This window comes from Pituophis catenifer, unplaced genomic scaffold, assembly GCF_029215685.1.
Source record: "Pituophis catenifer annectens isolate HBS135680 unplaced genomic scaffold, rPitCat1.0.hap2 SCAF_3, whole genome shotgun sequence".
Lineage (NCBI taxonomy): Eukaryota > Metazoa > Chordata > Lepidosauria > Squamata > Colubridae > Pituophis > Pituophis catenifer.
In genome coordinates, this window is record NW_027256883.1 from 39,880,040 (window position 1) to 39,894,754 (window position 14,715).

At 35.6% G+C, this 14,715-nt stretch overlaps 1 protein-coding gene across 1 annotated transcript in view; it reads right to left on the reverse strand.

Annotated features, from left to right (window-relative positions):
* RAB2A (RAB2A, member RAS oncogene family) overlaps positions 1–14,715 on the reverse strand; it is a 50,778-nt gene that overhangs the window by 13,895 nt on the left and 22,168 nt on the right. Inside the window, exons 3-6 of the mRNA XM_070940529.1 lie at positions 13,429–13,496; positions 9,173–9,255; positions 6,883–6,975; positions 5,089–5,200 (exon numbers count right to left, since the gene is read on the reverse strand). Of these exons, the coding sequence (XP_070796630.1) occupies positions 5,089–5,200; positions 6,883–6,975; positions 9,173–9,255; positions 13,429–13,496 (356 nt within the window). The remainder of the gene's footprint in view (positions 1–5,088; positions 5,201–6,882; positions 6,976–9,172; positions 9,256–13,428; positions 13,497–14,715) is intronic.

The window sequence follows — 14,715 nt, forward strand, 5'->3', positions numbered from 1 at the left end:
TTTCATTTACTTCTTCAATGGCCTATTGTGTGTTTGTTAACCTTAGAAATCTTTTTGCTTAACTTTTGGTTAAGTTGCCGCTAAACAAGGATTACCTGTTCTGTTAGACTGTGATAACCTTTCACTTGGTCACTGTATGTCTTCTTCTGGTTTTTTGATGAAAGTGGAATTCTTCATTTGGAGGTTCTTTGAATCACGAGAAATTTCAACACTGCTAGTTCCAATGGACTAGTTTGACAGTAATTCCCAGGTTACTAATGAAATCTAGCGATAATCTTAAAATCTTTTCAAATGTTTAACTGTTTAACGTACAAAAAATGTAGCATCAGCAGGCAAAGCAAATTAATCTGTCCAACCAGCAGAGAATCAAGCATTAATTTCAAACAAAAAAAATTTGCTGTGAACCATGCTACTTATTTACAAACAAAGGAATAGTAAGAGTCTAGAATGCATAATATTGATAACCCAGTTGAGGAGAGGAAGAGGAAAGATTCTGCAATATATATATACAAATCTGAGGAGGACTTGATGGGTAGATTATTAGACCAATGTGACCAATGCTGCTCTACTTTATTCCAGGTGATATCCTTTGACCATCTAGCCTATTATGATATGACTTGGCAGCAGTTCTACAGGAACTCAAGCAGAAATCTTTCATGTCTATCCTTTTGTAGCACAGCAGGGAAAGACAAATTAGTTGTTCGAAAGGGGAGTAGGGGATAATTTTTGCTTTCTTGCCTTAATACATTTTCAAAATATAAATAACAACATGATCTTTGTTGTAGATCCAGTATTTGGATGCTTCATCTGGAAATCCAGTATCAGGCAAACAAATGTATATACTAAAAATATTGTTTCTCTCTCTCTCTCTCTCTCTCTCTCTTTTATAGTCACTAAATTCTAGTATATATTCAGGTGTGCTATACCTGATTGCAAATCTAATTTAAATACTAAAAAATAAACAGGGTTCATGATGGAGAACAAATCATACCTTTCCTAATTTCTACTCTAGAAGCATTTGACTGCTGAACTTGCCACCAGAGCTTTGTTTCCTAATTAACAGGACTGATATGTTTTCACCTTTAAAGGCCTTACAGCTCCCTAGAGTAATCAATCTACTGCAGCTCAATTACTGCACCAAGTGCATACTACAGCCAGTGAAGGAGATTCAAATATTTTCAGCCATGAGTAGAAAGATATGAATATGCATAAACTGTAAGTGGATGATCGAATCATCACAGAGGGTCATGAAAATTTGCAGCAACATAATGAGAAGAATTAATCACTACAGCTTCAGAGGACATGTAGGAAGCAAGATAGTTTTCAGACATGAACTCGGAAATGAATTGTTTGATGACCGTGAACTGATCTATAGTCTATAGAAATAATTGTTTTCAATATTAGAAGGGGGGTTGCAATAATTAAATTAACTATTATGGGGGCATAAATGTTCAAATAATTTAAAACTACAGCTCAAACTTTTAATTTTCTCACAGCTATAATCTCTTAAGAGATTTTCTATTTTCTAAAACAGAACAGAACAGAACTTTATATCAAAGCTCACATATATATACACATCAATCCGTTGCTTATTTAAAAATACACTGCTGACAAATAATCGGCAGTCCACTATCTAACATGGTTGTTCCTCCCAAAGGTGCTTTTTCAGGAGGCAACTGGACTTTCTTGTTTTTTCTTTGAAGTCATTTTGCTTCTCATCCAAGAAGCTTCTTCAGCTCTGACAGGATAGTGGGGAATGGATTTATATTTCTTGCAATTGGAATGGATTTCCAGAGGAAAAATTGCAGACTACAGGAACCAGGAGCACTACTCAGGTGACCCTGAGGACACAGATAAACCTCCAAGTGCTTCAACGACTCTCCTCCAGTTGCCTCCTGAAAAAAGCATCTTTGGGACAATCATGACCTGGATGACTGAGAATCTCTAGACTTTTAGCTGTGTAATTTGTAATAAGCATCCTTTGAATGGTGTGTGAGTAGAAATGGATTTCCAGAGAAAAAAAATGCAAACAGCAAGAGTCAGGAGCACTACTCAGATGACTTTGAGGACACAGATAAACCTCCAAGCACTTCAACAACCCTCTAAAAGGATGCAAATGACCAGCTGTCTGCAAGGAGCTGGGTCCTTCCATTCCCCACTATCCTGTCAGAGCTGAAGAGGCTTCTTGGATGAAAAGCGAAATGTCTTTAAAGAAAAAACAAGCAAGTCCAGTTGCTTCCTGAAAAAACACCTTTGGGAGAACCATGACCGAGATGACTGAGAATCTCTACAGACTTTTAGCTAACATGGTACGTTTGTCATTCTGGAATATGAGGATTTCCTATATTTTTCTGCAGCAAGAAAGTAATTTGAAAATAATCTATGAACTGGATGACCCTGAGATTCCCCTTTCCATTCTGTTCTGACTACTTCTAAAATAGGCAAAATGTAAATTGCATAGAGAACGATAAATTGGCCTAAACGACAGGGAGGGTGTATTAGATACTGGTCCTTTTTGTTTGCAGAGAATCAACTTTGAGATTCCTGAATTTTCAAAGGTCTGAATCAAGGCACTGGAATATACTATGTGTTTATTTTATTTAAGTAAGTCTAGATTTTGGTCAATGTACTGAGAAATAGTCCTGTTGAAAAATAATGTTCCTTCCAATTTATTTTCCTTTAAATTGGTTTATCATGCAAGTCATAATTAACATGCATGGTGAAGATACTGTTAGCTTTCATTGAGTTACCCTATCAAGAATTGTAGGATACAAATTGCTAAGCAATTTCTATTGCTAAGCAAAACCGTTTATAACATTTCTTGCTACAGTTGTTAAGCGAATCACTGCAATTGTTAAGTGAATCTGGCTTCCCCATTGACTTTGCTTGTCAGAAGATGACAACAGGTGATCACATGACCTTGGGACACTGCAATTGTCTTAAATATGAACCAATTGCCAAGCATATAAATTTTTATCACATGATCAAAATTCTGATCATGTTGTAACTTCAAACGGTTACTAAACAAATGGTTGTAAGTCAAGGATTTCCTGTACATAGACTGAGAAAGACACTGATCTCTTGACAGTAGGATTATATATTAATCCTAGTCAACATGCACTAAAGAACCCTTTTAACATAAGGGAGAATTGTATACTCAAGATTGTATCAGTGTATCAAATTACTTTGAAAATGCAGAACAATAATTCAAAATATGTGAATTTTACAAATTTTAATGTGGGAATAATATTTGCCTAATTTTTAAAGGCAATACCTGCTGAAGTTTATTTATTTAAAACATTTGCATAGTTGCCCATTTTAAATACAACTCTGGGCAGCTTACAACCAATAAAACAATAAACTTGAAAACTTGGGAAAATAAACAAAGATATAATTTAGGATACTATTAAGTTTTAAAAAATACATCTGTCTGATACTGAAAAAGACAGATTCCTTAAGCTTTTTATGTAACATGCTGCCATCTGGTGGCAATATATAGTTGATTAGATTTATAGTACCAAATCAATCATAAAGTAACAAAAAAAAACTTAATAGTTTATTTTTGAAATGAAAAAGTTTCATTTTACAAATATTACTTTGCATCAAAACTCCAAAATTTCACCCAACATTTTAAATTAAACTGGATAGGTTTTCCTGGATACAAAATAGATTTAAGACAGCAATGTTACGTTGTTTTTTTTAATGTTACATAATGTTCTGCTATGGATTGCACCAGAGGGTAAACAAATTTTGTTGTAAATATGATGTACAATGACAATAAAGGCTATACTACTATACTAATTTCAAAATCAGAACAAGCCATTTTGTTTGGGGTCTGCCATATTATTTTGAATCAGCCACCTCTAAGATGAACCTAATTGTGGAAGTTTTTGGTAATTCCTGATTCAATGAAGTAAAATCCAGAGCAAGGGCAAGATCAGCACATCAGCTCTTTCCTTAACATTGTAGTTCTCAGTGTGTGGCATATTTTGCCAGTCAGCTAATGCATCTTCCTAGCATAATCCATTCGGTCCCTCCCCAGAAAAATGTTTTAGCCAAGACTGTTTTTGTATATTTTATAGGAGAAAAATAAGGGATTGCATATAAGAATGCAAAGTGACATCCATATTTCTCCCTTCTTTGGATAAGTGGTTTATTTACAAATGGTTATCTGCTGTTGACCTGAATACTGTACAAATCTCAATGTTTGCCTCCTGACTGTCATCCAATTTTGATCAAAGTCTTTTGTAAACAACAGATCAATGGACTCTTAATGCAACTTGTGATTTACATTGGAGATTCTGTTGAAAATCATTCCTCCACTCCTTGGTGAAATATAACTCAGTAAATTTTGATTTAATGTGCCATCTAAACAATAGAAAAGAATAGCTTTTGTAGTTTGATTTCTGGCTTTTCTATTCTCTCTCTTTAGGTTTTATTTTTAATCACCAGCATTTATTCTACTTCCTCTGAGTAAAAAACCTGAAGAGGTTTTTTAACTGTTCTGAGGAAACCTATGGCTCTGTGAGAACTTGATGGTGTTGCATGACACACTAAATGTAAAAAAAGGAAAAGAAAAAATAATTCACACTTGTCAATTGGCAAATTTTCTAAGGTACAGTAGAAAAAGCAGGGCTTTTCAGCTGACATTCAGATCCTCTCCCTACCCCTAGAGCACTTGGCAGAATAAAGTTTGAAGTAGCATGGAAGATAGCATGCTATAAACAGCTATTCAGGTCCAAAGTAGGGAAAGTGCTTTTAAATTTGGCATGATCATGTTCACTATATCACTCAATGCTCCTTAAAAAAAACCACACTGTTTTGTGTATTCACAAATTAGCTATGTGGTCTCAGGGTACACATTTGAGGTAAGTAGGCATTAAGGTATCAGCGAAAGGATTGAGACATGGCCAACAGCTGCACAATCTTACAATCTGCAGAGAATGCTTCATTTCCTTCTGTGGCTTTCAATAGGATCCTGGTATGATTCAATAGTTCAGGAAAAATATTTTATCTTTATTTCAAAGATATTTTTCAATATTTTTCTAAACTTAGAATTTTCATCTATAAAAAAATACTCAAAATTACCTCTTCTACATTTGAAGCAGTTTTGGCAGATGTCTCCATAAAGATAAGGCCATGCTCTCTTGCAAATGCTTCACCTTCTTCTTTTTTCACTTCTCTTCTAGACTCTAAATCACTAAGGGAAAAAAATTAATAGAGAAAGATCAGAATTACTTAGCTGTATCTGTTTATAATATTTAGGTAAGATTACAATTATGTCAAATTGTCTTATCTCAGATAGTATTATTTTTCTGAAGTCCAGAATTATTAAATTGCAAATATATTCACTACTGTTATTAAAAAATCCAAGTGGAAAGCTTTAAAATTTGCCAGAATTGCCAGTATTGATACTTAACAAAAGACATGCCTCTTCAAACAAACTAATGGTTGTTCATTATTTTAGCTAACTATTTCCAAACAATTGCCTTTGCCAGGGTATGAGATACAAGTAGCAATAATAAAACAAATCCTGTCTACAAGTTTAGCCTTCAGATGTAGTTATGAAATTCTAATTTTAATGGAAAATTATAGACATTTAGCATACCTATATTTAGCTGAATTAAATGTTAAGTGAAATTAGATCAAATTTAATTATCTTACTACTTTTCAAGGTTTGGTTATTTTAAATTTGGTATGTAGAATTGCCCACATCACCAAAGTTTAAGGAACTATTTTAGCTGCAACAATACTGCTTACATATTTGAAGTAAGATTAAAATCAACATTATGGAATTTTCTGCTCCCTGTCATTTTGTGCCATTAAGGATATTTATGGATATCCTTAAACTAGTAGGTTCACATTTCAGGTGTCATGCTTAATAATTTAGGATCTAAAATACTTCCTTACTATTGCCCAACCAAGTACTCTGACTCCTCCTTAAAACAGCAAAAATGGCACCGCTTTCATTAATTGTCTCCTAAAATATTTATAGGATATAGTACAAAGGCAATCCAATGTTTCTTTCATCCTGGCTTATTAACCATGAATTATTATAAACTATGGACACACTACAGAGTCTGTGATCTCTCTAACAGGCTACATTTTAAGAGAGTAGTTTGGCTATACGGAAGAAGTAAAATCTACTCACTCTGTCAATAGATTTGTTTTAATCAGAAAAAAGTATTTATTATTAAAGCAGGCCAGATTTTGGCAATTGCTAAAGTTATAAAACAATGTTTTAAAACAAAAACAATGAAGAATGATAGTAGAAGCCAGAGCAAGTTATAGAAACAAATTCAGCCTACTGAACTGCCAGCAACAAAAAAGTCATGTTAATGTTTCAAAATTCAAATAGCAAATCAACTAGCATAAGGAAGAAGATTAGGAATATGATGATTTTATTTAGTTGCAAGAACTGTTGAGGCAGGAAGCTAGCTAGCTAACTATAAAATAAAGGGCAGTTAATATTTTGCATAGAGAAAATGTAAAATATTTTAATTAAACCACTTTTAATAGCCTCCAGATGAGAGTTAAGTTTTTTAATTTTATCATTGTATTTGTTCCATACTTTCTGCAACCGAGAACCAGTTTGATCTAATGGTTAAGGCACCGAGCTAGAAACTTGAAGACTGTGAATTCTGGTTCCACCTTAGACACAAAAGCTGGCTGGGTCACTTTGTGCAAGTCACTCTCTTTCAGTCCAATTCACCTCAGAGGTTGTTGTGGGGGGAAAATAGGATGGGGAAGGAGTATTAGGCATCTTCTCAGCCTTAATTTATTTATAAAATTGGAATAAAAAAAATCTAAACTATAAATTTATATATCTATACAATAGAATTACAATTATCCTAATGTACACCATTTCAGAAAACAAAGTACCTTTTGTTTCCAATTAGCATAATAACCATATTGGAATTAGAATGCTGGCGGGCATCTTCTAACCATGTTGTCAAATGGTTGAAAGTATCCCTCCTGAAAAGAAACTAAAATGTAAATGAACGCCAAAAAAAAAAAAAAAAAGACCCAATAAAATATCTCAAAAGATTAATATTTAGAGTTTATATTCCATATAATTGATATCAATCCTAAGGAACTTACAAATCAAAACTAATTACCATATTTTTCGGTGTATAAGATGCACTTACCCTTCCCCAAAAGTGGGTGGAAATGTCTGTGTATCTTATACAGAAAATGTTGTTGAAGCCCCCCAACCCACCTGCAAGCCCCCTCTCCCCCTTTGGCCTCTGCCTCCCAGCAATTTGCCTCCTCGCAGCAAAGAGCAAATAGCCAGGTCAGCTTCAGCACAGCCTGATATAGCAAGAGCAGCTGATTGGCGGTTAGATCTGCCTCCGGCTGATACGGCCTATCAGCTGTTCCAGGCTGCGGGGATTGCCACCGCCCATCGCCATTGCCACCTATCGCCGCCACTGCGCGCCCCATTTTTTGCTTCCACATGTCCCATTTTCAGCCTCTGCGCACACCATTTTTGGCCCATTCCATGCGGTGGGGATCCCCGCCTGGCACGGGCCGAAAATGGCTTGCGCAGAGGTCAAAAATGGGGTGCATGGAGACGGCAATAGGTGGCAGTGGCAATGAGCGGCGACAGTGGCGATGGGCAGTGGCCATCCCCGCAGCCTGGAACAGCTGATAGATGGTATTCCAGGAGGGAGATCCAATCACCAATCAGCTGCTCGTGCTAAATCAGGCTGTGCTGAAGCTGACCTGGCTATTTGCTCTTTGCTGCAAGGAGGCAAACTGCTGGGAGGCAGAGGCAGATTTTTTTTTCTTGTTTTCCAAAAGCTAGGTGCGTCTTATAGTCCAGAGCATCTTATAGTCTGAAACATATGGTAATAACTTGGGAAAAACCAAACACTCTTCACCCTTCTTAAAAAGGCCTTACATTTTGAATTTATATAAAATGCAACCAAATAACACAACTAGAATCAGCACAAACTACCATATTTTTTGGACTATAAGACACACCGGAGTATAAGAAATACCTTAGTTTTTGGGGAGAAAAATAAGAAAAAAACTGATTGGGGGTGGATCCGCTTCCTGGAATACCCCCAATCAGCTGTTGTTCCCAGACGTGAACTTTAGCAACAGGTTCGTTGGTTGTGAGCTCTGTGCCTTGCTTTTTTTTTTCAGCCTTTCAAACCTCTGTTTCAGAGGCCCTTTTATCAGCTTCTCAAACCTTCCTTTCAGAGGCTTTTTTTCAGCCTCTCAAACCTCCCTTTCAGAGGCCTTTTTTCAGCCTATCAACGGAGGTTTCAGAGGCTTTTTTTCAGCCTATCAACGGAGGTTTCAGAAGCTTTTTTCAGCCTATCAACAGAGGTTTCAGAGGCTTTTTTCAGCCTATCAACGGAGGTTTCAGAGGCTTTTTTCAGCCTCTCAAACGGAGTTTTCAGAAGCTTTTTTCAGCCTATCAACGGAGGTTTCAGAGGCTTTTTTCAACCTCTGAAGTCTCCATTTGAGAGGCTGGGCGGGGCTACATTTGGTCTATAAGACGCACCCAAATTTTCACCCTCTTTTAGGGGGGGAAAGGTACGTCTTATACTCCGAAAAATACAGTATTTAGAAATCATTCTTGCTTTGACTGATATGATAAAGGAACAAGACTCAATATTTAAAATTCTTTTCATTCTGGTGCTTTATAATCTGAATAACATAAAAACTCTCAGCACAATATGATATTAAAATATAACCTAATCTAGACAGAAAAGTAATCTACTACGTGATACACACACACACACACACACACTCCCTCCCTCCCCACAGTGTCTATGTAATCTTTAACCAAAAAACACCTAGCATTCATCTGGTTGGGAATTCTGAAAAGTATAAATGCTTAAGAATGTAACAGCAGAACACTGTGAAATCATGTCTCGAATTACAAGCTTTATCAGCTACACAGAAAATCCACTTCAGAATTAAGTATTCGCCTTAGCCACATTAAATATTGTCTCTAAAACTCAACATGAATATACAGATTCAGTCCTGCAAAATTTGAGTGTACTTTGACAATAGATATAATCCATCTTAATAAAGCTTAAAATAGGTCCACTGATAGCAATAAAATTTAAATAAAGCATGAACTAGTAGACCACCAACCCAGTATACTTTACAAGAGTACAAGAGTCTAAATCACACTAAACTGCAAGATTCTCACCTTGTAATGTCATACACTAGTAAAGCACCTGCTGCCCCTCTGTAGTATGACCTTGTGATGGAACGGAAGGACTCCTGCCCAGCCTGTAGTAAAACAAGAGCAACAGTTCCTTATTCCTCATGTGTGAGAAGTATCAGTTTACTTAACTATACTATGAAATTTATTTTACTGAGATTGGGAACAAAATAAACAGCCACTATTTCTTGAAAATAAGACTTACATATTTTAAAAAATCTACAGCATCATTAGGGGAAAAATCAAGAACAAGACCTCTAAACCTTTTTTGGCAATCCCTGACAACCCAATTTACTGAATGGCTTCACAATACATGAATCATTATTAGAGTACAGAATGGACTCCTAGCAACTAAGCTCTGAAGACAAATTTGAAAGGAAGCAAATAGCCCAGCGCTTCACATTTGAATTCAATATCTCCCTCCCTGGGGCAGCTGTTGACACTAGAATAAATAAAGCCCATTGTAAATAAATGATGAATGACATCTTTACGCCCACCATCTGCTGGAGTAAAAGTTGTATGAAGGCCAAGGATGCAGATTTTATCCATTATATCATACATTGCAACCAGATTTCAACAATCTTCAGATGGGTTTTTTTCTCCATCATTTTATTATGAAAAGCAACAGTTTTGAATTTGATTTTATATATGTCTGTTATCATTTAAATAACATCCTGTACTTCTGAAACAAAGCTTATCCAGAGAATAAACACACACATATACACACTGGAAGAATGGCAAGCACAGAAAACGTACAAAACATCTTGTGTATAAATTGATCTTTCAAATAAATGATCCAGAGGTCTATATAAACTAATTATCAGTATAGCTTGGCACAGCTATGCAAAATATGTAACAGATGTTTAACCCATAATGTAATTTATAGAGTATTTATAAATACTGTAAATATAGAGATGAAAAAATGAACAGAATCCACATCAATATCAGAAACTGCTTGTTGTCTGTTAGCAATACTAAATCATGTAGTGATGTAAACAACATATAGAAGAAAATATATTTCTAACATCATCTGTAGAAAAGATATGACAGTTTGCTTTTTAACCCTAGATAAATTATAGTGAAATAAATTAAGGACATTTAGCAATCAATATTAAATATGCCAAGTTTATGTAGCTTGTGAAGTCTCAGGCTAGTCAGAGCAGGGCAGTTACTTCATAAGGTCTGTTATATAATATTAGGCAATTGGTGCGTATTATAGAAACTTGTATGATATTAGGTCTGCATACAGCTCTGATATGACATGAAGATATTTACATAAAACATGCAATGTCAGAAGTCAATGATCATATATGAACCATACTTCATGATTTATATCCAGGTCAACTCTATGTTACAATTTATTGCACTTCTCTGTTTTGCTGTTTTAATTGTAAGTTTGATATTGTTAAGATTTCTAATTGCAAATTATAAGACTTAGGACAGGAATAATGCTGTAGTCTTGACTACATAACAGCAGTTTTGTACTTGAAACAGAGTTGCATGGAGCTTTGTACACAAAATAGCTAAAAACAAAATATTATGAATATCCTTATTCCTAAAAATAGTAATCTCTAGCAATAGCAATTAGACTTATATACCGCTTCACAGTGCTTTACAGCTCTCTCTAAGTGATTTACAGAGTCAGCATTTAGTCCCCAACAACTTGGCTCCTCAATTTACCCTCCTTGGAAGGATGGAAGGCTGAGTCAACCTTGAGCCTGGTGAGATTTGAACTGCCAAATTGTAGGCAGCCGGCAATCAGCAGAAGTAGCCTAAAGTACTGCACTCTAACTACTGCACCACTGTGCATTTTACATGGTAAAATTTTAAAGAGACCTTCTAGGTAAATAGAGGGACCTAGATACAGATAAGCCCTGACTTATGACAACAATAGGAATCAGAAAATTCATCATTATGCAGTGCAGTAATTAGGTGAGGCATGTTTTTACTACCTTTTTGCCATGATTGTTCAACAAATCACTTGCAGACATTAGGACATCACATGACTGTAACTTGAAACCTCCTGTCACTAAGCTTGCTGGGAAGGTCACAAGGTAGCAATCATATGACTACAGGACACTGTAACCGTCATATGTGCAAGATAGTTAGCAAGTGCCTAGATTGTGATCACATGACTGCAGGGACCCTGCAAAGGCCAAGTGGGAGGACGTAAGTCCGTTTTTCAGTGCCACTGTAACTCTGAACAGTCACTAAATGAATGTTCGTAAAGTAGTTGTAAATGGTCGTAAACCTATATGTATGAAATAAAATACAATTTTGAAAACTTGAAAGATAAAGGCAATATCTTAAAAAACCAGAAATGAAATCAAATATACCCTCTTTCCCCTCCAGGTGTAGGATTTTTAAATAACTGAACAAGGCAGAGTGAATCTGTTAATTTAATGTTTCTTAAAGCAAAATGTTAGTCCTGTTAAAAATTGTCATTTTCTCATTTCTTGTTGAATTTGATACATCTATGAACAGAAACTTCACACTAAATCTTACTTTTGTATTACTTGATATTGTGAAATTATTAGAAACTGAACTATTAATGCAGGATCCACATGGTCAGTCATAAGGACAAGAGAATTAGCTTTCTGAGCTTTAGGACTCATGCTGGAGCCCATCCTCATGGAACTTCTCTCTACTGGAATGTGTCTTTGGACTACTCTATACATCATATTTATGAGGTGCCTGACTGGGTGTGGCTTCCTATTGGCTGGCTATTGGCTGTTATTTCTTTGTGCTATCAAGTCCTCCTAAGTATCTGATAAACTGGTGGTAAATTAGCCCTGCTGTTGACTGACAAGGGACCTATTTCTCAGGCTTCAATCATTTCCCTGGCTATCTTTTTAGCTGCTCGGCCAAAAATCTTAGTAGCTGAGAAATTAAATGTATGTCTTTGTTCACTGCAATGTCAGGCTACTAATGAGTTCAGGTCTCCTGATCTGACACTCGCTTCTGTTCTTGCAGTCTGGTGGTTAGCTTCCTGCCCATCTATCCTACATAGTCACAGGGGCAATCCATGCAGGGGATCTGATAGATTACATTAGAAGTATTGCCCATCTCCAAGTGATCTTTGCAAAGCATGATTTGTCCTCAAATAGCAGCTTCTGAGCAATATGCAATGCCCACTTGCAGATTTCGAAAGCTGCTTTGTACTGCTTCCGACCCATATTGGATCCTGCAACATTATCCTGGGATATGTATATTTGCCTTCATTCATGAAGTATTGCTCTAATATTAATATAGAAGATACATTAATAAATGTGAGCAATTTAGTAGCTTTCCACTACAGCAATGGACAATCTGTAATCTTTACCTACTTACTCGATCTTTTTTTATGCATCTCTCATATCCATCCAGGTTATATTGTAAAAGCTACAATTTAATTCTGTTTGGAAATAGTCTTCCAATATTGGTGGAAATTGTGACCCTTGCTCACTTTCACAACAACCCTGCCTTGCTAATTCCAAAGCCCAATAGCTAAAGGGAAATCTAAGGCTTGGTCCTGTTTTCTCTTCCAGCAATTCTAAGCAGTTATTTGATGGAAAGAGGAAGCAACAAGATTTCTATGCTCTTCCCAATGTCCTGCTGTAAACTTCCAGTTTCTTGTTATTAGAAGAGTTTCTTGTTATTAGGTGCAGAAAGCAACACACAAATACTTTTTCTGTTTCTTTTTATAGCTAAGAACCGTGAGTTGACCATTATGTATTTATTTTTTTAAAAAATCAGAATGGAAAAAAAAATCAAAACAATTTTTAAAGTATTGTTTTAAAGTGAAAGCCTTTTTGCCAACTGCACTGAAGTAAATGATGCAATACTACTGAATAAACTAATTCTATAATGTAGCTGCTTAAAACCTCTTCATTCCAGTAAATATGTTTAACTTACTACAGCCCCTAAAACAAAACATGCTAATTCAGACCATAGGTAGACAAGACAAAAATTGAACAATCATTTCCTACTCTTTTTAAAGCCTAGAAGTAGCAAGTTAAAAATAATTTCACAATCATCATCATTACCACCACCAACACTCCAAGTATAAAATGAAGCCACTGTCTATCCTGACAGTGGATAGATAGAAACTATTGATTCATAATGTTTCCAGCTTAACAAGTGCAAAATCAAGGACCAGTTTTGCTAATCTGGAGGACCATATTATTTTTGGTAACTTCTATTTTTTTAAAATAACAATCTGAATTTGTCTAAAAAATTCTTGCAGGAAGATTTTTACTTACTGTATCCCATATCTGAAGTTTTATCTGCTTCCCATCAATGGTTATCATTCGAGCACCAAATTCTACACCTGAATAATGAAACAAAATAAATGAAACCCATCGTTTCTTAGTTTTGACTAACTATATACAAAAACAATCAGAAAAATACACAAAATTGTAAAAGAAAATGAAATAAAGATCTACATTAGTCTTTCAAAAACATTGCAATACTGTTCTCCAGTTGCTTCAGTATTCCAGTTCCTTTACACTATTTGATACAGATTTGCTAAGTTTCCATTCATGCCAGACATTGTAGTCTAGTTTTTAGCACTAAGATGGCTCACACTCAAACCCACTACTATAGCATGAAGAGGCCTTACTAATCATTTCTACTATTTTCTATTTCTAGTATTTTACTTGAATTTCATTTTAAATTGTGTTTTACTCCTATTCAAATTTCATTTTAAATTGTTTCTACCAAACTTTTGTAATAATTGTTTCTGGAGCGCTGCATTTTGATATGGCCCAAGGGCTAATCAATAAATAAAGATTAGATCATTTCTAAAGGACATATAATTATGACTTTGCCTTTATCTCTGCAGGCTACTGTAGAGGCAACTTATATTCATTTTAGCATTAGACTGACATGCAAATGAATGAAGATGCCTTACTGATGATGTTAGTGATAACATGAATTGGGATCTGTCTAGTTCTAGCTTACAGCTTGAAGCTGTAGCATGTATGCTCTCCCTCAGGAGAATGAGCACAGCCTACCATGACATTTTGGGATTGGACTCCAAGACAGAAAAAGTAACTGGCTTCCACAGAAGGATCTCTCTTCATAATACCTTCCTGGCTCATTCTGAAACTCTTGTCAAAGCTTATGTATGGCCATAGTTCCTATTATTTTTATTACTCCCTGAGTATGTGCCACATTCAATTCCTCTTCTGAGAGGCAAAATGCAGCTAGGAGAGTTCACTAATTGTGAGCAACAATGAGACAGTATAGGACTCAGTCATTGCGACAATACAATAGTTTAAAATAATTTTCACTGTTTACAAGCTTAACTGTTATGTATTTATGTGTGCCTATGTATGTGTGTGGGGGGGAGAAGGACTCTCTGAGTGATTACAAGTAGTCCCAGAGAGACTTATGACAACAATTGAGCCCAAAATTTATGTTGTTAAGTGAGACATGTGTTAAGTGAGTTTTGCCCCATCCTACAACCTTTCTTGCCACAGTTATTAAGTGAATCATTGCAGTTGATTAGTTAGTAACCCGGTTGTTAAGTAAATCTGGCTTTCCGA